The 26,038-nt window shown below is 37.5% G+C and overlaps 1 protein-coding gene across 2 annotated transcripts in view; it reads right to left on the reverse strand.

The window, feature by feature from the left end:
* PDS3 (phytoene desaturase 3) overlaps nt 1-26,038 on the reverse strand; it is a 158,417-nt gene that overhangs the window by 47,185 nt on the left and 85,194 nt on the right. For both annotated transcript variants that reach the window (XM_090019452.1, XM_090019453.1), the window contains exon 7: nt 9,470-9,618. In XM_090019452.1, coding sequence (XP_089875578.1) covers nt 9,470-9,618 — 149 coding nt within the window. The remainder of the gene's footprint in view (nt 1-9,469; nt 9,619-26,038) is intronic.

Below are 26,038 nucleotides of genomic sequence, written 5' to 3' on the forward strand. Positions count from 1 at the left end.
ATATGGTACGGAATGTTGGGCTGCCAAGAGACATCATATTCAAAAAATGTGTAGCTGAGATGCGTATGCTGAGATGGATGTGTGGAAATACAATAAAAGATAAGATTCAGAACGAGGAGATACGTAAGAAGTAGGCGTTGCACCCATTGAAAATAAGATGAGAGAGAATCGTTTACGGTGGTTTGGACATATTCGGCGAAGGCCTAATGATGCTCCAGTTAGAAGGATGGAGAAATGGGAAAATATATTAGTTAAAAGAGGTCGGGGTAGGCCTAGGAAGACATGGATGGAGGTGATAGGAAAGGATATGAATGCTTTGAACCTCACCGAGGACATGGCATTGGATAGAAATGATTGGAGGAGAAGGATTCATGTGGAAGACCCAAAATGATTTTCTTTTTTGGTTCATATCGCTGACCCCAATTGTTTTGGGATGAAGGCGTAGTTGTTGTTGTTGTTGTTGTTGGATAGACTTTGATTATTTGGAGTCATATGAAAATATGCACCAGAGTCAAGGAGCTAAGAAATTTTACCTGGATCATAAAAAGATGAGGTTGCTGTGTCGGTTGAAGCTTCAGATAAGGAAGAGACACCTTTGATGAGAGGCTGAAGAATCTCCATTAGTTGGGCCAGAGAAACTGGTGCATCCTGATCTTTAGGCTCCGATCCAGCAATTGCAGCTCTTTTTTCTCCCAGCTCCTTAAGTTTGAGACATTGTGGCCTGTAGTGTCCTAGTTCATGACAGTGATGACAAATAACTTTCTTCTTATCATAGTCACCATTTTGTCGGTTAAAGTGAGGAGGCCTATATAATCGAACATGATTCCCTGATCTAGACACGACTAAATCGGAATCATCTTCAATTTTTGAAGAACCTTTCCGGAGACAATTTTCTTCCATTGTTAACTCTTCAATAGTTTCAACAATAGAAGGAATTTTTCCCCGGTGAAGGAGGGTCGATTTAGTGGTTTCAAATTCCGGCCTTAATCCAGTGATAAACTGGTAAAAATGTTCAGCATCGAGTTGTTTCTGATGAAGCTCGATGTCTTCGGCACAATGCCACTTTGGTTCTAAAAGGGAAAATTATTCCCAAAGTTCGGACAACCCATTGTAATATTCACGAATAGTTTTGTCTCCTTGTGTCATCATTCAAACTTTTTCTTGGAGGTTGCACACATGTGCAATATCTTTGAGGGAATACATATTCTTAAGGTATTCTCATGCCTTATCGGCATGACCAAATTTGGCAAGACTTGAGCATTTTTTAATGTCAACGCTATTGATAAGCCATGACATTATCTTCGCATGAGATATTCTTCATTCTTTCCATTTCTTCACGTATGAGGCAAAGCCTTGATTTTCTCTTCTTCCGATAGAGGGACCTCTTTATCTCCCTCATTTTTAGTAAGAGATAGCTTAGGTTCCGAATCGGAACCATCCACAATCCCCCATAGGCCTTTTCCCCATATATGGTGCTTCATGATTGAAGCCCATGTTACATAGTTCGTATCGCTTAGTTTCATAGGCATGATGGTGACTTTATCATTGTCATCAATTGATTACAAGGAGAGAAGGAATAGGGATAAAAGAGAAACAAGAAGAGAAATGAAAAAGAAAGAAGAAAATACAATACAACAAGATGTGAAATTTTCCCCAACGAAACGATAAAATACTTCTCTTCAAGTGGCGAACAGTTTTGCAACCGGGCACAAAAATCGAGGCAACTTTTCCTCAAGATCTAGTACTTCCGCGGCTCTGATACCATGAAATGAAATAGGGATCTTTGAAACACAAGCTTAGATTCACAAGGGAAAGTGACAAGAATGACACTAAAGCATACCCCTTAAAAAGGCTATAACTGGAAACAAAATAAAAATAAAAAGGTATTCTTTATTGATATGAAAAACCAATTGCTTAAGAAGCATTGGAATTCAATACAAGAGGGGTTGCACCCCTTTATATACACAACTGAAAGAGGAGGACTTAATAGAGCTGTTGGACACAGTCCAACGGCTCTAAATAGAGCCGTTGGACTGTGTCCAACATCTCTATTGCTAGTCAAGTCTGGACAGGACTTGACTAGCAACTGTCATTCTAGTTCAAATTGAACTAGATGACATAAAGACAAAAAATAAAAATAAAGGAAAAAAAGTAACAGAAAAGAAAGAAATGAAAAATATATTTATATATATATATATACATTTTAACACTTCTCCATTGAATTTCCTCATAAAGTGATGTGGTTTATATGTTTTTACAAAATTTTCGAGTCTTGCCATGGCAAGGACCTCATCATCAGACTTGTGCATTCCAAGTCTTGTTTCCTCTTCGCAAATTTGAGCAAGAGCCTCACTTATAGAAGGAGTTGAGGTCCTATGAAGCAAACATGACCTAACTTGCTCATCATTAGACTTGTGCATTCCAAGCTTGCACTATTTGATTGCTCATATTAGAGCTTGTATAGTGCCTTAATGTTATATGAATCTGACGTGATTTAATTGTACATGTTGCTCAGGTTGATGAGAACCCAAGAGGTATGAATAATGTATCATTCTGAATGATACATGCACACATAAAATAATTGATCCACCTTCATGAGTGAGATGTTCAATGATTAAAGGCACCAGAGCACACTGAATGGGTTAGGAACACATCAAAATAATGAATAATGGATCTACCCGGAATGGGTAGCGAGTGTGTGGCCTATTGGAATTAGCTACACTTGGTAAAATATAAACCCTATAATAAAAAGGTCCTAGTAACCCATTTAGATCTATGGTCTACCTTGGAGAAGGTAGGCGGTACAACTCCGAGTGACCCTGTTGTTAAAATGTTAAGTGAGAGTATTGTTGAATTGCGGCTCGCTTAGTCTCTAGTCCTCGGGAGGTAGAAGATCTGAAACTACCAAATTTTTTCCTAGATGATAGATTCCCATGACTAGTGCACTTAATATAGGATAAATCCTAGAATATATTATACCTATGCGAGGATTCTTTCTGGTCATTGACCGCCCACATTTGGTTTTTGATTCAGTTAGAGACTCAGGAACAATAAAAGACATAACATAATAAACACCCGATGTTTATCTCTTCTGTCATGAGTAGTTCCGCAAGCACCCGATGGAACGAGTAATAAAGTGAAACAAAGACCTTATACAAAGATTAGTTTCCTTTCTGCTAAACTAAAAACATGCCCTAATAATGCAAACACTTCGGATTTGTTATTTGCACATCTTGAGAATATTGCATGTTATTAATATCCTCTTGAATGATTGGTGTCATTCTTATTGAAATGGAATTGTATATCCTATCTATGATTGTGTCTCATAAGTGAATGTTACGTTTGCATAAACATGTATATGCTATGATAGAGTTGTTATGTATGTATGCAAGTATTGTGGGGTTACTGTTAACCTACTATTGTTAACCTACTATTGTTAACCTACCAGAATTGATAAGTCTAACCCCTTGTATCTTAACATTTTTTTAGGCGATGGGTAGATGTTGTAGGCAATGGTGTGATGGTGTAGCGAAGTCCAAGAACCATACTTTGTCTTTCTTTTTCGTTCTTGGTCTTATTTTGATGTCTGAACTATTTCAATTTTTGGAGAATGTTAACTTTTGATGTTTAACAATTTTCAATTCAATTATGGTTTAAGTTTGGTTTGAAATGAATATATTTGGATTCAGAATTCTCTGTTAGACTTGGTGTGTGGGGGTTTAGACCCAAGTCCAAGTATCCAAACAGTTACAGTTGTGTGTTTGCCTGTAACTTTCCCAAGATTGGCTAACTTAGATCAACCAAATATTTTTTTTTGTGTTATCGATTTGATTTAAAGGATCATTAATCATTTACAAAGAAAAAATATATATTATTCTAAATTTTCAAGTTAGAAATTTTGGGGGGCTATATTCTTTGTGTATATGTATGGGTTGTGAGCAGTGTTGTGAAAAGCGTTGAGGCGTAGCGAGGCGCTCCACCAAAAACCGAGGCGAGGCATAAGCCTCGAAGCGTAAAGCGTAAAGCGTAAAGCGTAAGCGTAAAAAAAAAATTGAAAACTTTTAAAAAATTATAAAAAATATCTAAAAATACAAATAAATAAAGAAATGCTTTATTGATGAAATAACAACCAATAAAAAATAGAAAATCTCAAAAAAGTACTAAAAATATGAGATTAACATATAAAAGTAACTAAAAACTGATTATATAATTGGAAAATATATGAGATTAACCAAAAAAAGTTAAAATATACTAAAAAACTTATTACATAACTGAAATAACTGAAAAATATATGAGATTAACCTACAAAAGTTAAAACATATGAGATTATTCTAAAAAATATGAGATTAACATATAAAAGTAACTAAAAAATGATTACATAACTGGAAAATATATGAGATTAACCAATAAAAGAAAAAATATACTAAGAAACCGTTTATATAACTGGAAAATATATGAGATTAACCAACAAAAGTTAAAATATACTAAGAAACTGATTACATAACTTAAATAACAGGAAAATATATGAGATTAACCTACAAAAGTTAAAATATATGAGATTATTTTAAAAAATATGAGATTAACATATAAAAGTAACTAAAAACTGATTACATAACTGGAAAATATATGAGATTAACCAACAAAAGTTAAAATATACTAAAAAACTGATTACATAACTGGAATAACTAAAAAATATATAAGATTAACCAACAAAAGTTAAAATATATGAGATTATTCAAAAAAATATGAGATTAACATATAAAAGTAACTAAAAAACTGATTACATAACTGAAAAATATATGAAATTAACCAAAAAAGTTAAAATATATTAAGAAACTAATTACAAGACTGAAATAACTGAAAAATATACGAGATTAACCAACAAAAGTTAAAATATAGTAATATACTAAGAAACTTATTACATAACTGAAATAACTGGAAAATATAAGAGATTAACCTACAAAAATCTTTTTGATTATGTCTCAGAAGTCTTGTTAAAAAAAAAAAAATTGCGCCTCAGGCTTGCACCTTGAGGCACAAAGGGTCGCGCCTCAAGGCGAGGCGCGCCTTTTGCGCCCTTGAGGAGCGGCCCTTTGTGCCTCAAGGTGTGTTTTTGATAACACTGGTTGTGAGCATTATTTATCAATAAAATACATATTTTTTATGTACTCTTCATTATTATTTGATTACAATCTAAAGAACAAATTTGAAAAAAAAAATATTTAAGGATCACAATACTATGCCCATGGTAGTGATAATGTGTATATGTGGCCAAGTACATAATTTTACTTGTAAGGTGTCTAGCCATTCATATCACTCAATTGCTCTGAATCTATTCTTATTTGAAGAGGATTCACATCTTGAAGCCAAAGGATAGAAAAGTTTTTCACACTTTTAGTTGAATGTTTACCTTTAGTTTTTATCATAGCCACCAGTATCAAACAACAACAACAACAACTACGCCTTCATCCCAAAACAATTGGGGTCAGCGATATGAACCAACAAAAAAAATCATTTTGGGTCTTCCACATGAATCCTTCTCCTCCAATCATTTCTATCCAATGCCATGTCCTCGGTGAGGTTCAAAGCATTCATATCCTTTCCTATCACCTTCATCCATGTCTTCCTAGGCCTACCTCGACCTCTTTTAACTAATATATATTCCCATTTCTCCATCCTTCTAACTGGAGCATCATTAGGCCTTCGCCGAATATGTTCAAACCACCATAAATGATTCTCTCTCATCTTATTTTCAATGAGTGCAACGCCTACCTTCTTACGTATCTCCTCGTTCCGAATCTTATCTTTTATTGTATTTCCACGCATCCATCTAAGCATATGTATCTCAGCTACACTCATTTTTTTAATATGATGTCTCTTGGCAACCTGACATTCTGTACCATATATTAAAGCGGGCCTAACAGTCGTCCTATAAAACTTTCCCTTCAATCGCAATGGCATTCTACGATCGCACAACACTCCAGTTGCACTTTTCCATTTCATCCACCCAACCTTTATCCTATGATTTACATCTCCATCAATTTCTCCATACTTTTGAATGATAGATCCCAAATATTTGAAACAATCATCCACCGGTATTTCTTGCTCACCAAGCTTCACTACACTCCCATCACTACTTCGTTGCTTACTAAACCGGCATTCTATATATTCTGTATTACTCTTACTCAACTTAAAACCTCTTGCTTCCAATGTCTGTCTCCATAATTCTAACTTAGCATTAACCCCAGCTTTAGACTCATCAATCAAAACAATATCATCAGCAAACAACATACACCATGGCACATTTTCTTGAATTGATCTCGTAAGCTCATCCATCACAATCGCAAATAGGAAAGGGCTTAAAGCAGATCCTTGATGTAACCCAACCGTTATAGGAAAATTGGTTGTCACCCCTCCACAAGTGCGGACATTGGTTACTACTCCTTCATACATATCTTTAATTATACTAATGTACTTGAGAGAAACACCTTTTTTCATCATTGTCCACCAGAGAACGTCCCTAGGTACTTTATCGTATGCCTTCTCCAAATCAATAAAAACCATATGCAAATCTTTGTTCCTTTCTATATTTCTCTCAATAAGTTGTCTAAGAAGATGTATAGCTTCCATAGTTGATCTTTCAGGCATAAAACCAAATTGATTCTCTGATATCATGACAACCTTCCTCAACCTAGACTCAATCACCCTCTCCCAAAGTTTCATAGTATGACTCATGAGTTTTATACCACGATAGTTTGTGCAATCTTGTATATCACCCTTATTCTTATATAAAAGCACCAAACTACTCTTCCTCCACTCATTAGGCATCTTATTTGTCTGCCAAATCTTATTAAAAAGATTTGTCAACCATTATAAACCTTTCTCTCCCAAGCATTTCCAAGCCTCGATAGGTATACCATCTGAGCCAACTGCCCTTCTTGATTTCATTTTCTTCAAAGCCTCTGCAATTTCTTTCTTTTGAATCTTGCGCATGAAGTCACGATTCATCTCATAAAAAGGAATGGATAAGTCTCCAAGATCCTGAGCATGACTTCCATTAAATAGCTTATCAAAATAATCTTTTCATCTCTCCTTAATCTCCTCATCTTTGAATAAAACCCTTTGTGTTTCATCTTTGATACATCTAACCATACCCAGATCCCTCGATTTCCTATCTCTCATCTTTGCAAGCCTATAAATATCATTCTCGCCCTCTTTGGTATCCAACTTGTCATAAACCTCCTTATATACCTTATCCCTCGCGTTTTAAACTACTTTTTTAGCTTCCTTCTTTGCTATCATATACTTCTCCAAATTCTCATTATCACTACTCTTACTTAGATTTCTATAACACTCTCTTTTAACCTTAATAGCTAATTTGACATCCTCGTTCCACCATGATGTATGCTTACCTAGCGGTGCACCGCCTTTAGACTCACTCAATACCTCCTTAGCCACCTTTCTCATGCCACCCGCTATCTTATTCCACAATGATTCTGAATCCTCCTCGAGACACCAATCAGCTTCCTTAACTACCTACTCTACAAACATTCCTTGTTGAGCTCCTTTCAGTGCCCACCACTTAATTCTAAGATCTATCCTATGTCTATCCCTTTTGCGGAATTGTCTAATTCTAAGATCTAAAATTAAGACTCTATGTTGTGTAGCTATACTTTCTCTCGGTATAACCTTACAATCGATGCAACAACCCCTATCTCTCTTTCTAAGTAGGAAAAAATCTATCTGACTCGTATTAACCCCCCTTTTAAATGTTACTAGGTGAGACTCCCTCTTCCTAAACCAAGTGTTTGCTAAGATCATATCATAGGACAAACCAAAATCCAAAATCCTTTCTCCACTTTCGTTTCTTTCTCCTATACCATAGCCTCCATGGATACTCTTAAATCCATTCCTACTAATGCCTACATGTCCATTAAGGTCACCGCCGATGAAAAACTTTTCTCCATAAGATATCCCTTGTACTACTCTATCTAAATCTTCACAAAAATAACGCTTACTGGAATCATCTAAACCTACTTGAGGTGCATAAACACTAATAATATTAATAATATCCGTACCTAATACTAATTTAATAAGTAAAATCTTATCACCCTTCCTACGGACCTCAACTACATTATCTATAAACTCACGACTCATAACAATCCCTACTCCATTCCTATTTCTATTTATTCCTGTATACTAAATCTTATATCCCCAAGGTTCTATCACTTTTGCCTTCTCACCTACCCATTTGGTCTCTTGTAGACATAAAATATCAATCTTTCTCCTACACATAACATCTACTAACTCTACCAACTTACCAGTTAAAGACCCTATGTTCCAAGTGGCTAACCTAATTTTATGGTCTTGGACTAACTTCTCGCAGAGGGTTTTTCTTAGAGTTTTTTTTTTCAATAAGTGGTTTTTCTCATAAACTTCTTGAAAGTTTAAAAAATTTACATAAAATTTTAAAATTAAAAAATGCAAAAACTAGAAAAAACTAAGATCAATACAAAATTTCTTGCTTGCCTCTTTTTTCTTCTTCCTTCTTTCCTCTTTCTTTTATTCTCCTCCTTCTTCCTTCCTTTCTTCTCTCTAGCTGTCTCTCCTCTTTTTCCTTCCTTCTCTCTGGTTGTCTCTCCTCTTTTCTCCTTCTCCTCTTCCTTCCTCCCTTACTTTCGGCTCTAGTTGTCACCTTTTATTTCCTCTTTCTCTCTTCCCTTCTTTCTTTCCCTCTCCTCAACTTTCCTTTTCCTCTTCTTTCCTTCCTTCTCCTCTTCCTACCTTTCTTCCTTCCTTCTCCTCTTCTTTCCTATTTGAAAAAAAAATCCAAAACTGATAAAATCATCAAATTTTTTGGAAAGACTTTGATGATTTTCGGTTTTTCTAATCCCTAATGAAAAGGGAAAAAAAGGCGGTGTTATTTCTGTGCTTATATATCACGATATTAATGCAATATATATTTTGCCAATGTTTTGAAAATAGCATGATATTTTACAGATATTTTTGTCTAAGTCAAAAGTGTCAATATTATCACGATACTTTCAAAATATCAGTGACTAAGGTTTTTATGATGTGCAATGCGCACTGTTTATAACCACTTGTAATTTTTTTTTATTTGCCTTTAGTATTTTCTCATGATTATAAATTCATTTTTAGTGCATTTATCATTAGCTAAATGCTTTTTACCAATCTTGATTATTCTTATTTACTTTATTTGTTGTTTTTACCCTGTTTTGTCTATGTTGCACCATGCTGATAATTTAATTAATAAGAATTGTTCCTATACTTGCTTCTCTATTGAAGAAAGTATAAAAAGGAATAGTACAGCCTGTGCAATTCAACATTTCCCCTTCTTTTGGTGCTTAGTGAACTAGAAATAAAGTATTCAATGTAGTTTGAATGATATAGCCTCAATACCAGCATAGCACAAAAACAAAAGGATAACAATGAAAATATTTACTCATGCCTGCCTTTTCATCCACTCCTTTACAGTCAAAGCATCCTGAGCTTCAACATATTCTTGACCTCCAACCATTGCTGGCAAAAGTCCAATTGCAAAACGAATTTTTTCAGGCCAAGTCAGCATCTCATCATTCTTTAAGATGGCCCAAATACCTGCAAATAAAATTCAAGAAGTAGAACAAATGCTAAATCAAGCATCAAGTCGAAACTACACATAAAACTATGACATTGACAGCAAACACTAATAAGAGGGAGGTCACAACAGCACAGTACACAAGATAACAAACTAAACATATGATCGCATGAAACACCTGACCTTTCAACAAAAACAAGAAACAGATTACTTTCTTAACGCTTTTTCAGTTAAAATGTGTCATAAAATATGTAGGAAGTGAAAAGAATGACCCTGTGCACATGAATCAATGGAGAAGCTGTGTTGCTGCACTCATGACCACTGATTCTTTTGCAAGTTAGGATCGGTACATTAAAATATTATCAGTATATGTAACAGTTAACACTAATAGGGTACTGCAAAAAATAAAAGTTGTACAAGATCTACAATAACCATTGCACAGCCCTCCTGTTATCTTCTTTGTTCTTGTTGTGAGAATACTCCGAAGTCTGAACCTTTGTAGATACCAAAGTCTTCTATCCTACACAGGTATTAAAATATTTTCCCAGGATGACTCTTGGCCAAGCAAGTGAAGACATAAACTATAGCTGCCTGCTTGTCATCTTTCACTTGGATAAACATTTTATAGACTTATTGTGCAAGGTTTTCGTTTGTCATATAATAGTATTTTGTGCTTGAAATACAACATTGCATTTGAATCACATGGTCAAGTGGCAGTTGTTTCATTATGTCATTACAGACATGTCAGAGAGGGACTTGGTGCAAAATGAGAGAAGAAATTTGATCTCTCCAAGTCATTCTTCACATGAAAAAGCTTGATTAGTTTTAGATATCACAATAACTAGGGTTTAATGTGATCTAGGGTAGGGGTGGTAGTATTGTTAAATTATGTAATCTAGTATATATATATATATATTTAGATACATACATATATATATATATATTGAAATACATATGCATATGTATTATGTATATGTGTATATGTATTTAAATATATATATATATATATATATATATATATGAATATATATACTTATTTCTTTTTTGTTTCTTTTTACCCGAAAAGGGTATTTCTGTAAATTCCTATTTTATGCATATTCCCCTTGGAATATGATTGTAATTCTTCTTTTTCTTTTACTTTTTCTTTTTCTTTCTTTCTTTTCTTTTTTCTTTTTCTTTCTTTCTTTTCTTTTTTCTTTTTCTTACTTGGCTTTTGCGCCACATAGGGAGGCTCCCCAAAGAGTCGTTGGGGGCTCCCAACGACTCTCTTGGGAGCCCCCTTTTGTGGCTCCTTTATGTGCTTATAAATAGGGGTTTCACCCCCTTTGTATTTCTTATGGCTTTGAGTCAAAGCCCAAGTGCTCAATAGAGTGGTTCCAATATTTTTATGTCGTTGCGCATTTGTGAGATTTTGTGAGTTGTGCTTTTGTGCACAAGTGTTCTAAAGTGTTCTTATCGTGCATGTGTGCCGAGTTTGTTATCAAGAATATAAAGGTTTTGATCTTAGTATCTTGTTAGAAATACTTTTACATGGTATCAGTGTAACGCCCCAAAAATCCAGGACTTGTAACTTTTTTGAATAGTTTAAAAAGCTTTGAAATCATACAATAATCAGAGTTTAAATAATACTTCAGCGGAAAATGATATTTTTAAAACCACAAGTCAATGGACCTTGAGCGCATTACAGCGTAAACTTTCCTTTTGTCAAATCCCGCACAACCATTGAAATCAAATGGTCTAGAAACGGAGTTTCAATAATTGAGAATTCGTTTGCTGAAACCAAGAAGAAGCTTACTAAAACAGTTTTATTAACTCACGGTTTAAGAAAAGAGAAATTTTGAAACACACTTTATTCCAAATTTACCAACATGTCCTCAGGAGCGAAACGTCAGGGAAAGAGCTCTATCTTGATCTCATCACGCCATCATGCCATCGCGACTGTATTACCTATCCATTACTTGCCCATAAAATGGGTCAGTTTCACTAAAAACTGGTAGGTGCACAGACATGACAATATTGAACATAATTAAGCAGAATAATTTAATATGTCAGGTAGACAGGCAATTATATAGCAATTTAATTTCAACAGATTCAGAGAGCAACTATCATGAGCACAATGCTAAAATTATTACAAGCATTTTACTGGCACAAGTAGGCTAACTATTACAAGCGAAGCACTGCACAAGAAAGTTAACTAGCAAAATACAATGCTTCGTCAACCACACACACAATTCCATAAGTATTGAACCTGTTGTACCCTATAACTTCCATATGGGCATAACTCAACAAATTGTGTGATCAGATTATGTTTCGATATTAACTGGCCAAGCGAGTACGCACAAGGCACGACTCTAGAAACAGCCTAGACTGATCCGGGGGTTTATTATGCTATGTATTTTATGATAACCCGGATAGCTGACTGAGTCCGCACCTAAGGGGACGGTCGGTGACCAAGAGAGAAATCCCCGAAGCAGCATAAACAATGGATGCATCCCAAACATGGAGAGCTACCACCTAGGATAATTATGGTAGTCTCATTCCCCTAACTCCGATGACTGGGGAAGCCGAGTCTTTTGCTCGTAACTGCCATTAATGGCCTGTCCATCGAAGTTTTGTACCATCCTGTCCTCTCTCCTGACAGGAGTCAGCGATTCAAATGAGTACATCAGGGGTAGTTAACTGAAGACCCATTCTACATACCATGGTCTTTCGACCCACTCGAGTATCTTGCCGGTGAAGGCGAAAACATCACTTATTTAGGTGATCACAACATTTTCTTATTTGCGCTCATCGAGGTTGCCACAACCTACTCATCCAATCATCGCAACGTAAGAAGACGTACTTGTCAAAAAGTACGATCGTACATGTCATAAGTACGACTACGATGAAAGGGATATGGTTCCACAAAAGAAACCCCAACAGATATTATCTGCAAAAGAATTAATACAACACAGCCTGGCAAGATAAGTTTTGAATTCACTTCAACAACATTTTTCATATTTCATAATGCAAGGTCATCTCGGATCTCTCCTCCGATCAACAAAGTACTTAACATGTTGTGCATGTCTAAAAGTACGCTATACTGAACCAGGGAGGTCCGTGGGCATCTCAAAAGGAATACCCAACACACAACTTCATAACAATTCAAAAAAAATATAGGAGTGCTCATTTGGCACGATTCATCCTTAAAAGCCATAATGCCACATTAAGTCATTCACACAAGACACAACACTATCAATCTTACATCCAAAATTTATTTTAGTATCGACATGTGACACTAGATTGATACATAAAGGATGGGTCCTTCAACAGAACCCCACTCATTCATATGCTCATGCCCCTGATCGGGGTTATTCAAAATGAGCCGCAACTTGAATCAAGGTTATAAAACATTTCTCCCAAGTGTGTGGACTTGGGAGGGGCCAAATGTGACTTCGCAATCATGCAAGACTTAATCATACTTTGCAAAAGTTGTGCATTTTGAAGAGCCCTGGGTTTGCAGAAGGAAATCCTCTTTAAAAGAACTATAGTGCACAAGTGCAACTTCTAGTGTTTTGAAACAAGTGATATCAGGATAGGCACAAGACTACGTTTATGTAAGTACATATTTACCATAAATATGAGCATATGCAGGTTATAACCTGACAACAAGCAACTCTCGACTTGCAATGCCGCACATCGAGCGAAACGCACATAAGTAACACACGAGGTACCAAAACCATACCTTGACCAGTTAGATAGGCAAACACATAAGGTCATAAGTAATACACGAGACACGAAGTCGTACCTCACTCAAAGGAAACGTGCAGGCAAAAATGTATGCAAGCAAACAAGGGCATATGTATTTCAAGAAATACGAAACCACACCTCAACTCATAAGCAACTATGCAAAATAATGATCGAAGAATGAAATTGTACATCGACCCATAGGAACGTACAGGCAAGTATATATGCAAGCAATTAAGGGCATAAGTATTACAAAAAAGTACGAAACCACCTTCAACCACATAAGCAAATACGCAAATTAATACTCAAAGAGTAAAATCATACATCGACTCATAAATATGCAGACAAAAAATATGCAATGCAGAAGCAATATAAATCTAAGCATATCTAACATGGGCATCTTAATTATTTCAACTTAAATAGGTTCATTTATTGCCCTTTGTGCGACTTTACCCTACCTCGGAATGCCGTGCAGCTGCGTACGCCTACGCGTGAGGATAATACGAGAGTCGGGCCGCGGAGCACGATCGGGACCTGTTGCGTAAATATGCAAGAGTGTTAAATATTCCATTTTGCTAATATAATTAATGGCGCGACTGAGGCATTGGTAGAATTAGGCGACAGGGACGAGCCACTGCCGAAAACAGCAAAGCAGCAAGGGCCCTCGGCTCCTACCGACAGAACAACAAATGGTAGGGGCCTCGGACCCTACCCGACAACAACTGACAGGGAGTAAAACCCTGATTGTTGATGACAGCGAGGCGGCAGGGGACGAGCCCCTGCTGACGGCATTAAAGCGGCAGGGGGCAAGCCCTTGCCAACAGCAGCGAAGCGACAGGGGGAAAATAACCCCTGCCATCGGCAGCGAATCGACAGGGGTCGAGCCCCTGCCGACAACAGCGATTCGGCAGAGGTCGAGCCCCTGCCGACGGCAGCGGATCGGTAGCGAAATGGCAGGGGTTGAGCCCCTGCCAATGGCAGCAAAACAGCAGGGGAGGCAGCCCCTGCCGTCAGCACCGAAGGGGCAGGGGCTAGCCCCTGCCGACGAGAGAGGGATCGGGGCGGCAGGAGCCATCAGCCTCCTGCCGACCCCTTCGCAGATCATGGCAGAGGGGAGGGTGACAGGGGTCAAAGGCCCCTGTCGGGCTTGAAAAGAAATGGCAGGGGCCATCGGCCCCTGCTGGGTTTTAAAAGAAGAGGGTCCGGGAGACAGGGGGACGACCGACCTCCTGTCGGTCGCCCGATCTCTCACAGGAGTAGACAGGGGCCCCGTAGGCCCCCTGTCGGCCTCAGATGGATACGCAGGGTGCTGCAGGGGTCGTGCGCAGCCTGCCGGCCTCCCTACGAACCCCTAAGAAGGGGAAAAAAATAGAGGGAGGCGAAGAGGGAGGGCACGGCATGGACTGTGCGCCGCCTGCCGGCGTCCTGGCGAGGTGACAGAGAGGGAGATGGGAGGGGGAGGAGGAGAAGGTAGAGTGATGTACCTGGAAGGAGAGGAGGCGAGGTGGCTGGCGGTCGGCGGCGCGCGCAGGGAAGGAGGAGGCGTCGGTCGGGGTTGCCGGCGAGGTTGTCGCCTGCAGGAAACGAGAAGGGGGGCGGGGCATCTATCCTCCCCTCCCGTAACGCTCTTAAAGAGCTCGGGGAGGGGCGATAAAAGGGGAAACCCCGATGGGTTTCCCTTAACGGGTCGAATGCGCGGGTGAGGGGTTGCGGCGCACAGGGGAGGGTTTGTTTTTAAACAACTCCTCCCTCTGTGTCGGGTTTTAAAACCCTACCGTTAACGGGCCCGGGTCGGGTCCCGACCCGACCCGGCTCGGGTCCGATTAAATAAATTTTTTTTTTTGTGAAAAACGTGGGTTTTACAATCAGAGACTCGTTAAATAAGGAGGATCGTGCATCTCTTCATTTTTGAAGTGCCCCAAAAAATGTGCCTTCAAGCTATTGGAATTTGAAGTGGATATTCTTCTTCGGGCAATATTTTAGAAGCTTCTTTTGGCAAGAAAAACTTGAAAATCTTTTGAAGTACGTGTTATTTTCTATCTTTTACCCTCTCTAATGGGTGAAAAGGACTCCCACTTCTCCCTTGGTTTTAAACTTAGTGGTTCGAACTATCATGTTTGGGTCGGTAACATGGAAGCCCATATCAAAGGAAAGGGCCTTTGGGGGTACGTTCAAGGTTCAATACCAAAACCCAAACCCAAACTTACAATCATTGAAAAAGGGGATATTAAGATTCTTGAAGGGGAAGATAGACAAAAAGCCCTAGAAGATTACTCAAAAAAACATGATGAATGGGAGATGAAGAACTTCAAGATCTTGTCTTGGATTTTTTCATCCATTGAAACCAAGATCAACGCCAACATCATTAAGTTCAAAAAGGCCTCCGAAGCTTGGTTGTACCTTTAAAAAATGTATACTTCAAGGAATTTATCTCACAAGTATTACCTCCAAAAGAAGGCTTTGACCCTTCAACAAAAAGATTTGACTATTCGAGAATATTTTGCTGAACTATCGTCCATTTGGGACGAGCTTGCTATGCTCGAACCAAAATGGAGCGGAGAAGCAATTGAGTTAAGACACAAACAACTAGAGGAAGATCGATTCTTCAATTTTCTAAATGGACTTAGACCCGAATTTAAACAAATTCGGTCCTCTCTTCTATCCGCCTTCACATCTCCCTCTATTGAAGATGTAATCACCAAGCTAAGTGGTGAGGAAACCCGTATGGGGATTAGTAAGAATAACCCTAGCATCCTTGCTACATCATCTTCTCAAGATGATTGTGAAGAGGTTAATGTCGTGTCAAGACCCGGGAATAATATGAAGGCCAACAAACCTCCTCATTTCAAAAATCAAGGTCAAGGAGGAAATGATTGATATGGCAAAAGAGACTATAGCAAATTAACTTGCCATTTTTGTAAAGAACCCGGGCATATCAAACCCATTTGCCCCAAATGGAAGAAAATTCTTGCTGCGGCTATGGCATCCTGTGAACACCCCAAATTTTTCAAGAAATCCAAAAAAATCCCTTTTTGCCCCTGACACATCTTTTGAATAATCGGGTCAACTTCTGATAAAAAATTCATTCATTTCTCGGATTCACTGGAATCCAAATTCAATTCTTATTTCTGACCCAATTTCTGATCCAAATCGGATATCCGGATCCAATGATCCTGGATCATCTATTCTTTAAAAATTAAAAAAAAAATAATTCGTGGCATTTTCTTAAATATTTTATCTGAATTCATCCCCATTCAAGGCCCAAACTTGAACATTTACCAAAATCTTGGATCCAGATCCATTTTCAAGTTATTTTCTGAAATAAATCCTGCATTTTTCGCAAAAACCTCATTTTTGAAAAATCTTAAAGTTTTAAAGCAAAAATGTTACAAAAATACTTCAAAAAGCCTCGTTCGGGTCCTGTTTTCCTCAAAATCCCTCTTAAATTTTTTGTATCTTAGATTTTCATCAAAAACATAAAAAATTCCAAAAGAAAATAGCCCTTTTACCCTTTTCTAAAAAAATCTTGTAAATAGGACCCTATTTTGAAATTTCAAAAAAATCAAGGGTCGATCTTAAAGAAGGCCTAACGGCCTTCTGTTATAAAACAGAGGTCGATCGCCTCTTCCTCCTCATCGCCTTCACCCCTCCACCCATCTATCATTCGATCTTCTCCTTTTCCCCTTTTCTTTTCCTTCCTTTGTTCCCTTCCCAATCAACTGAAGGAAGTCGAACCTCCCATCTTCTCCTTCTATCATTAGAGAATTCTGACGGCAAAGCAAGGGAGGATTCCCTCAATCCACGTCTCAGGCTCCCATCCGATCCTTCTCAGCCTCTTCCCTCTTCCGAAAGAATCGATCAGAGTTCCTGCGAGCAAGAACACGGGAGGTGCCTCTCCTACTTCAATTAAGATAAATCAATCCGGTAAGCATTCTTCGCCTTTACTTTTCCGATTTGTCTCTTGGCTTCTTTACTGTTGGCCCCATTGACGCACTCTCTGTAACTTCGATTTGCATATAGCAAATCGATTTAAAGACTTGCAATATCAAGGGAATCACCGTATTCCAACATTTTGTTCTCCTATTTCTGTTTTTCCTTCGTTTAAATTTCTTTCGGTTTATTGTTGTTTATGGTATTTTTCCTTTCCTGTAGTCTGTTTAAGATCGTTTCAACATTGTCATTCTCTGCATTATACTTCTTGTTTTTCCTTTATCATTTATTGCTCTCCGTTTGCATGTTTACCTTCTTGCTCTGTATGCATTTTCTTCCTGCATCTATTTATTTGGCATCGCATAAATGCATTTGATCCCTGCCTTCACTCTCCTCCTCCTTCATGTTTTATGAACCTCTGAGTTATTTTTTTTCCTTAAGATTTCCTTTTAAATTTATATTTCAATCTTGATCATCGGCCAATTGTGATTAATGTGTTAATATTGATTTCTTATTTTGCATCGGATTTTCCTATGTTATAGTCAAGTTATATATTTTATGTTCTTTGTTCCTATTTCGTGCGTTCTCATCCACGACCATCGATCCCTCAATTAGTTGATCTCCCCCCCCCCCCTCATACATTTTACTGTCTGATCCCCATAGTGGTCAAACGCATACTATTGTGAAGACAGGAGAAGCTTCTAAGTAAAGAAAATGGTCCATCAAATGCCAGTTGATTTGAAGGTTACCATGATCGATGCTTCAACAAATCATCTTAAGAACGACCGAGTGACATTAGGTCGAGTTTTCTTTTTACTTTATTTGCCATAGTTCTGTGATTTATGCGCTAACACCATTAAGATATGCTATCATGTTTCTGCTGCTACCATCACTCTCAGAGTCGTCGGCAAGGCTTTAAGCTGGAAGAGGTCTGAATATCTTGCCCTTTCCATTGGTGAAAATGGGTCAGAAATCTTGCTGCACCCTCCTTCATAAGCTCAAGCTTCCTTGCTAATCTGATTGACATCACTATACTTAATTTATATATATATATATATATATGTTTCACTACATGGTGATTGTAGAAATTGTCAAAATATGATTGTACATATATATATATATATATGTATATTTAGATATCGACACATACACACACATATATATATATATATAATTACATATATATATATATATACATATATATATATATATGTCTATGTGTCTATCTACATGTATAAATATATATATTTATATTTCCTTTGTAATACCCACTAGGGGTAAAATAGTCTTTTTACCCCCATTCACGCCATGTACATTTCTCCCTATTTCTTTTTCCTTTTCCTTTCCTTTTTCCTTTTTACCTTGGAATAACCCCCTTAAGGGACGTTGGAAGGGCTCCAACGTCCCTTAGGAGCCCTTCCAAGGGTTCTCCTTTGTGCCTATAAATAAAAGGGTCCTCCCCCATTGTAAGTATGCTTCTTTTGAAGCCCACTTGAGTGGAATATATTTTCTCACTTCATCTTGTGTGTTTTTACCACTTTTTGTGGTGTGTTGTATTTTTGCCCATTAGTGGCTACTCGTGTATGTGTGTTTTGCTCTTGGAGATATCGCTTCTCTCATTTGGCACTTCATTACATGGTATCAGAGCAAGGTTAAGGAAGCTTCATCGGGATCTCACTTGACAAGTAATATCTATCCTCTCTCTTGCCTTTAAACTTTTTTTAAATATGGCCAACAAGGATGCAAAAATCGATCTCGCATTCAAATTGAATGGGACCAATTACCGAATGTGGGCAGCCGCCATGGAGAATAACCTCAAAGGTAAAAGACTTTGGGGGTATGTGTGTGGGACCATTCCGAAACCTCAATTGAAATTAACTAAGTTTGAAGGCGATGAGGAAAAAGCTTTGAATGAAGAAAAAAAGAGAAGGCTATTCTTGACTTCTCTTCAAAAATGGAGGATTGGAAAAGTGAACATGCTAAAATTCTAGCATGGTTCATGAATAATGTGGATTTAAAGATTTGTGCAAATCTTGCAAAATTTAAGAAGGCCAATGAAGCTTGGTTCTTTATGAAAGGGATGTACACACAAAGAGATCTTGCTAGGCATTTCTTTTTACAAGAAAAAGTGAGAGAAACCAAGCAAAGTGATATGAGTATTAGGGACTATTATAGTGCCCTATCGTCTTTATGGGATGAACTTGTTCTCCTTGAACCTCAATGGAAAGGTAGTGCTATTGCCATGAGGCAAGAGCAAATGGAGAAAGATTCTTTCAATTCATTCATGGGCTTCGTCCCGAATTTGAGCAACTTAGAGGATCCCTACTTCATAAGGCTTCTACTCCTCTAAGTGATATTTTGGCCGACTTATGTCAAAAAGAAACACATTTGGCCTTGAAAAGAGATGTTGATGAAGTTCATGCCGTATCTAGACCTGGCAATAATGTTAGGCCATATAAACCACCCCACTTTGGAAGAATAATGGTGGTGGAGGAAGAAAGATTATATGTCATAATTGTAATGAACCGGGTCATATTCGCCCGGATTGCCCTAAATTCAAAAGGAAGGTTGCATCTGTTGGTGAAATTCCTCCAAATACTAATGAAGATCAAAAGAAGGATGGAGACATAAAGGAGTCCATTGCGCATCTTACCGAAACTCTCCAACAATTCATAAAGATGAACTCCTCTACATCATCTTCTTTGCCTTCTACTTTCGGTGCCGCCATTTCCTCCTTTCCGGGTATGACTTCTTGGATCCTTGACTCAGGTGCCTCCTTTCATATGACTCCAAATGCATCACTTTTATCAAAACCAAGTCTAAATAAATTTAAATCATTTGTTTCAACCGCCGATGGAACATCCTTGGATGTTGAAGGCATTGGAAACCTTGAGAAAACTTTTGACCAAAACAAAGAATTTTTTGTTCCTAAAATCCGAATTGTTTCAAAACTTAATTTAAATCTTTTTTCCGTTTCTCAAATTACCGATTTTGAATGTAATGTCTCTTTTTCACCAACCTATTGCTATGTGCAGGATCTCCGGTCCGGTAAACAGATTGGGCAAGGTCATAGAAGAGGGGACCTTTACTATATGGATTTTTTGTCTTTTCCATCTAAATCATTTTGTAATCATGTTCAATCTAAAGATATTGAGACTTGGCATAAGAGGCTTGGACATCCTAGTATTTCCAAGTTGTATCTTTTTCCTTTTTTGGAAAAACTTTGCAATACAAATACATTTACATGCAATGATTGTATTCTTGGAAAGACTCATTCGCTTTCGTATTCGCATAGTAATTTTGTGTCAATAAGATCTTTTGAACTTGTGCATTCCGATGTATGGGGGCCGGCACCCGTTATGTCCAAAGAGGGATATTCCTACTATGTTACCTTCATTAATGACTTTTCTAGATATACATGGGTATACATTATTAAAAACAAATCTGATGTCTTCAATATTTTTAAAGAATTCCATGTTCTTATTCAAAATCAATTTTAAAACAATATCGCTATATTTAGATCCGATAATGGTGGGGAGTACATGTCTAGAGATTTTCAAAATTATTTTAAATCAAATGGAATTTTACATCAACGTTCTTATCCTAAAACTCCGCAACAAAATGGTCTTGCGGAAAGGAAACATAAACACTTAATTGAAATCACAAGAACCCCTCTTGTCTCTAAAAATGTTCATAAAAATTTTTGGGCCGAAGCGCTTCTTACCGCATTATATCTTATCAATCGTATGCCCTCCTCTTCATTAAAGAATGTATCACCTTTTGAAAAAAAATTCAAAATTATTCCTGATTTTAATAAACTAAGAATCTTTGGATGTAAATGCTTTGTGCTTATTCAAGGACAAGACAAGTTATCACCAAAGGCTCTTGAGTGTGTATTCATTCGCTATGGTGAAAATAAAAAAGGTTATAGATGCTTTGATCTTCAAAACAATAAACTCTATGTATCAAGGAATGTAAACTTTCTTGAGGATCAAAATGGTTTTGATATTCACATCTAAAAAAGACATTGATTATTCCTTCTTATTTGATTTAGCTCCTCGCATTGAGTCCCTAGATACAAATATTTGTGATAATACTTGTGATGGGATATTACATCAAAATGACATACCTCAACATAATGAGGTTTTTCAAAATGAAAACCTTAATGATTTAAATGTATATACCCGACGGCTTGGAAATGAACATCAATCGGCTCTTGAAAGATATTCTCAAAACTTAGAAGAATCTATTAATGACAATCAACCTAGAAGGTCTTCTCGTAATAGTAGGCCACCACAAAAGTTTGTCTTATGAATCTTTTTCACCTAATTATAGAACTTGCCTCATGATGATACATTTGTATCATGAGCTCACCTCTTATAAAGAAGCTAATGATCATCCTCATTGGACTGAAGCAATGAGAACTGAATTAGAGGCTCTTAACAAAGCCCAAACTTGGAGCATTATTCGTCAACCATTAGAAAAAAAGGCTATCGGGTGTAGATGGGTATATAAAGTCAAAACCAAATGTAACGGATCCCTTGAAAGATACAAAGCTCATTTGGTTGCAAAAGGCTACGCCCAAGAATATGGGATAGATTATGAAGAGACCTTTGCTCCAGTTGCTAGAATGACTAGTGTTCGAACGTTAATTGCCTTAGCCTCTATTAAACAATGGTCAATTTATCAACTTGATGTTAAAAATGTTTTTTTAGATGGCACTTTACGTGAAGAAATACTTATGGATCCACCGCCAGGTCTTGAAATTGGTAAAGAAAATATTCTAAAATTAAACAAAGCTCTCTATGGTCTCAAACAAGCACCAAAAGTTTTGTATGATCTTTTTAGCAAAGTAGTTCTTGATAATGGTTTTTCTTCTTGTTATACCGATACTGCTTTGTTTGTTAAATCTTCTAATGAAAAGATAACAATTTTGTTGCTTTATGTTGATGACATGATTATCACAGGTAATGACAAAAAAGGTATTGATCTTATTAAGAATATTTTGAAAGAAAATTTTGATATGTCTGACCTTGGTTTTTGTAAGGTATTTTTTAGGAATTGAAGTTGCATATTCCCCTAAAGGGTATGTCCTCTCCCAAATGAAGCTTGCCTCTGATATCATTGTCCGGTCTGGACTTACAGATGACAAAAAAGTGGAGACTCCAGAAATGATCAATGCCAAGATGAGAGCCAGTGATGGCACTCCTTTAGAAGATCTCACGCCTTATCTTCAGTTGATTGGGTCATTAACATATTTATCTATCACCAGACCGGACATCTCCCATGCGGTTCATAGTGCAAGCCAATTTCAGACTGCTCCTTCTACCATTGACATGGCTGCAATCATGAGAATTATCAGATATTTAAAGAACACCATAACTAAAGGATTATTCTTACCCTCTTCTTCACCTCTTACTTTACTTGCTTATACTGACTCTGATTGGGGTGATAACCCCGATGATCGTATTTTCACCACAGGTTATTGTGTGTTTCTTGGAGAGTCACTTATTTCATAGAGGTGTAAGAAGCAGCAGAAAGTATCCCTCTCTTCTACCGAGGCAGAATATTGTGCGATGGCTACTACCACCACTGAGATTGTATGGTTAAGAAGTCTGCTTAAAGATATGGGCGTTTCATTACTCCTTCGAAGCTGTGTTGCGACAACAAGAGCTCTATCTACATTGCCTGCAATCACACCTTCCATGAATGAACCAAGCACATTGAGATGGACTGTCATTATGTTCGTGATGAGTTCCTACGTGGCACTATTCACTTGCCATATGTTCCTACCGAATACCAGTTGGCAGATTTCTTCACCAAAGCTTTGCCATCGCCTCGTTTTTACTTTCTTCTCAGCAAACTCTCGGTGATCTCCCCGTGTGTTTGAGGGGGGTGTTAATATATATATATATATATATATATATATATATATATATATATATATATAATGTCTATGTGTCTATCTACATGTATAAATATATATATTTATATATTTCCTTTGTAATACCCACTAGGAGCAAAATAGTCCTTTTACCCCCATTCATGCCATGTACATTTCTCCCTATTTCTTTTTCCTTTTCCTTTTTCCTTTTTACCTTGGAATAGCCCCCCTTAAGGGACGTTGGAGCCTCCAACGGTCACATTTGTGACCGTTGGAAGGGCTCCAACGTCCCTTAGGAGCCCTTCCAAGGGTTCTCCTTTGTGCCTATAAATAAAGGGGTTCTCCCCCATTATGAGTATGCTTCTTTTGAAGCCCTCTTGAGTGGAATATATTTTCTCACATCATCTTGTGTGTTTTTACCACTTTTTGTGGTGTGTTGTATTTTTGCCCATTAGTGGCTACTCGTGTATGTGTGTTTTGCTCTTGGAGATATCGCTTCTCTCATTTAGCACTTCATTACAGAAATATGTTAAGATTATCAGTAGGCCAAAAGGGGTAATTGAAGTTCTGTTAGATTTATGTTTTGATATTCTGCTCAAGCATTGGACATAGGGTAGTTTCTACTGAAAATTATGTGAGTTTGATTCCTATCTTTGGGGATCTTATGGGCGTCACCTTGCTATTCTTGGGGCTGGGATTTGGAAGTTCAATCTGGAATGGTCATAAAATAAAGCAGGATGGCAATTACAATTGATTTTCGAGATTACCTATTGTTGAATTTTTAGAGGGGCTGGGACTCATCAATGACTGGACTTTCATAATTGGTTACTTGGTTATTGCTTTCATTGAAATTTAGGAAGATTTTAACCCTGTGACGGCTAAGGTTTTCTGATTGGGAATTCTTATTTCCACTAAGTCACAGTAGTGGCTGCTCTCCGAAGATAGTTTTGCAGTAAATCGATTCGAGGTGAGCAATCGATTTGCTGTAAGATTAATTCATTGTTGTCAGAGCATTGTCCCATTGATCTGTTGTTGTATTGATATGCTGAAATCGAGATATTAGCTGAAGACAATTGGCTGCTGTTGAACTTAATTTGCAAAACAAAAAAAAAGAGAAAGAGAAACCGATTTGCTATTGACTCACTGCAAACCACTTGCTACTGCAGAAAGGGGAATCCAATGGTATTGCTATTGTAAATTCTTTTCGATCTGGATGTCAAGTAAAAACCCCTTCACTATCTTCATCTCTTCACCTGTCAGCCCCAGCATGATATAGGTATTGCTCATTAATCCTGCTATGTAATATCTATCTCAGCACTTCCTCATGCACACAGTACAAACAACAGCCAGCATAGCCCCACCTGCATCACCACCTTCCCTCATTGATGAAAACACAGTGTCGCCATCTCCATTCCCCTTGTGTACAGCACCTCCCCTGCACTCACCTCTTGTATATAGTCACTACCACTTACCTGCCATTATATCAGTACACTATACAGCATACCCTGTACACATGCACAATTGCACTGGCTACCCCTGAAAAGAAGTGTATTCTTCAGTTACGGGTCACGGGTCTGGAAATCCAGACCCGTAATGTGTCATTAATGGCACTGTGTAATTTTCCTATTTGTAATAAGGGTACTTTTGTACCCTAGTCTTATATTTGTATGTTATTATAAATGAGATGAGATAGCAGCCGACCCTGTGTGATTAAGGGTTATCGGTTTTTTATTTTCTGCTCTCTCTCTCTCTCTCCCTCTCTTTCCCTGTCTCTCAGCTCTTACGAGTGAATCAAAAAATAACACGGTATCAAAGCCACGTTACAGGTGAAGCTGGAATCGATCCAAAAGGTACGTCTTAAAGATCCCTTTCTCCTCGATATTTTCTCTTTCTCCCAAGTCAAGAAAGTACTTTTGTTTTTCCCCAATCTCGTCTGCTCCTATTTTCTGGTTTACCCAAGTTCAATCAGACCTGAAGATATTCAGAAAAATATCTTTGTCTTTCCCTAATCTTGTCTGCACTTTCTTTCATCTCGTATTTGTTTCCATCTCCAAATAATGATCAGATCTGACGTTAATCAGATCTGATCATTTCCTCTCCTTCTTGTCTGAGTTACAAAGTTAGATATCTCTTACATACATTTTAATATCCCTTCATTCTGTTTTTTTTTTTTTCTTTCATATCCTTCATACACTTTGCTAGTTGATTTTGATCACAGCGTGACCTAATCACGCAATCGGCTTTTGTTTTGACACAGCTGCACTTCATTCTGTCCTTCATACACTTTGCTAGTTGCCCTCATACACCTTGCCAGTTAACTATACTGCTTTTCATTTCACAGTCGTGAATTCATATTCACGACTTTCATAGTCAATATTCAATCACTTTTGAAAGTCAGAAATCTGACAAATATTTAATTTCTGCTTCAAATTCAGCCACTGTCGTCGGCCATTGATCTGAATTAGAATTAGTTTCTGCTCAAAAAAAAAAAAAAAGAGTTACAGAAACGGTAGACAGATTGTGCTAAATTCATCCTTAATACTGTAAACCATGGATTCCCTTTCTAATCAGTCAGTTCTTTCTTCAAGCTTCCTCAGTCAACTCGTGTCTGAAAAATTAAACAATGGTAACTTCTTGACTTGAAAGAGACAAATCATACCTTTTATTAGGAGTCAGGATCTTTCTGGACATCTGGATGGATCTATTTCAGTTCCTCCTGAATTCATATCACATGAAGAAAGGGACAATAAAGGGGAACCTACTATAGTATATGTTAGAAATCCTGAATTTGTGGTTTGGATGAAAAGAGACCAAGCGCTTGTTGCTTATATTACATCTACACTGTCACAAGAGGTACTTGTAGCAATTCCAGATGACTGTACTGCCATGCAACTTTGGAA

The sequence above is a fragment of the Nuphar pumila genome, chromosome 10 (assembly GCF_984573655.1).
Source record: "Nuphar pumila chromosome 10, dmNupPumi1.hap1.1, whole genome shotgun sequence".
NCBI lineage: Eukaryota > Viridiplantae > Streptophyta > Magnoliopsida > Nymphaeales > Nymphaeaceae > Nuphar > Nuphar pumila.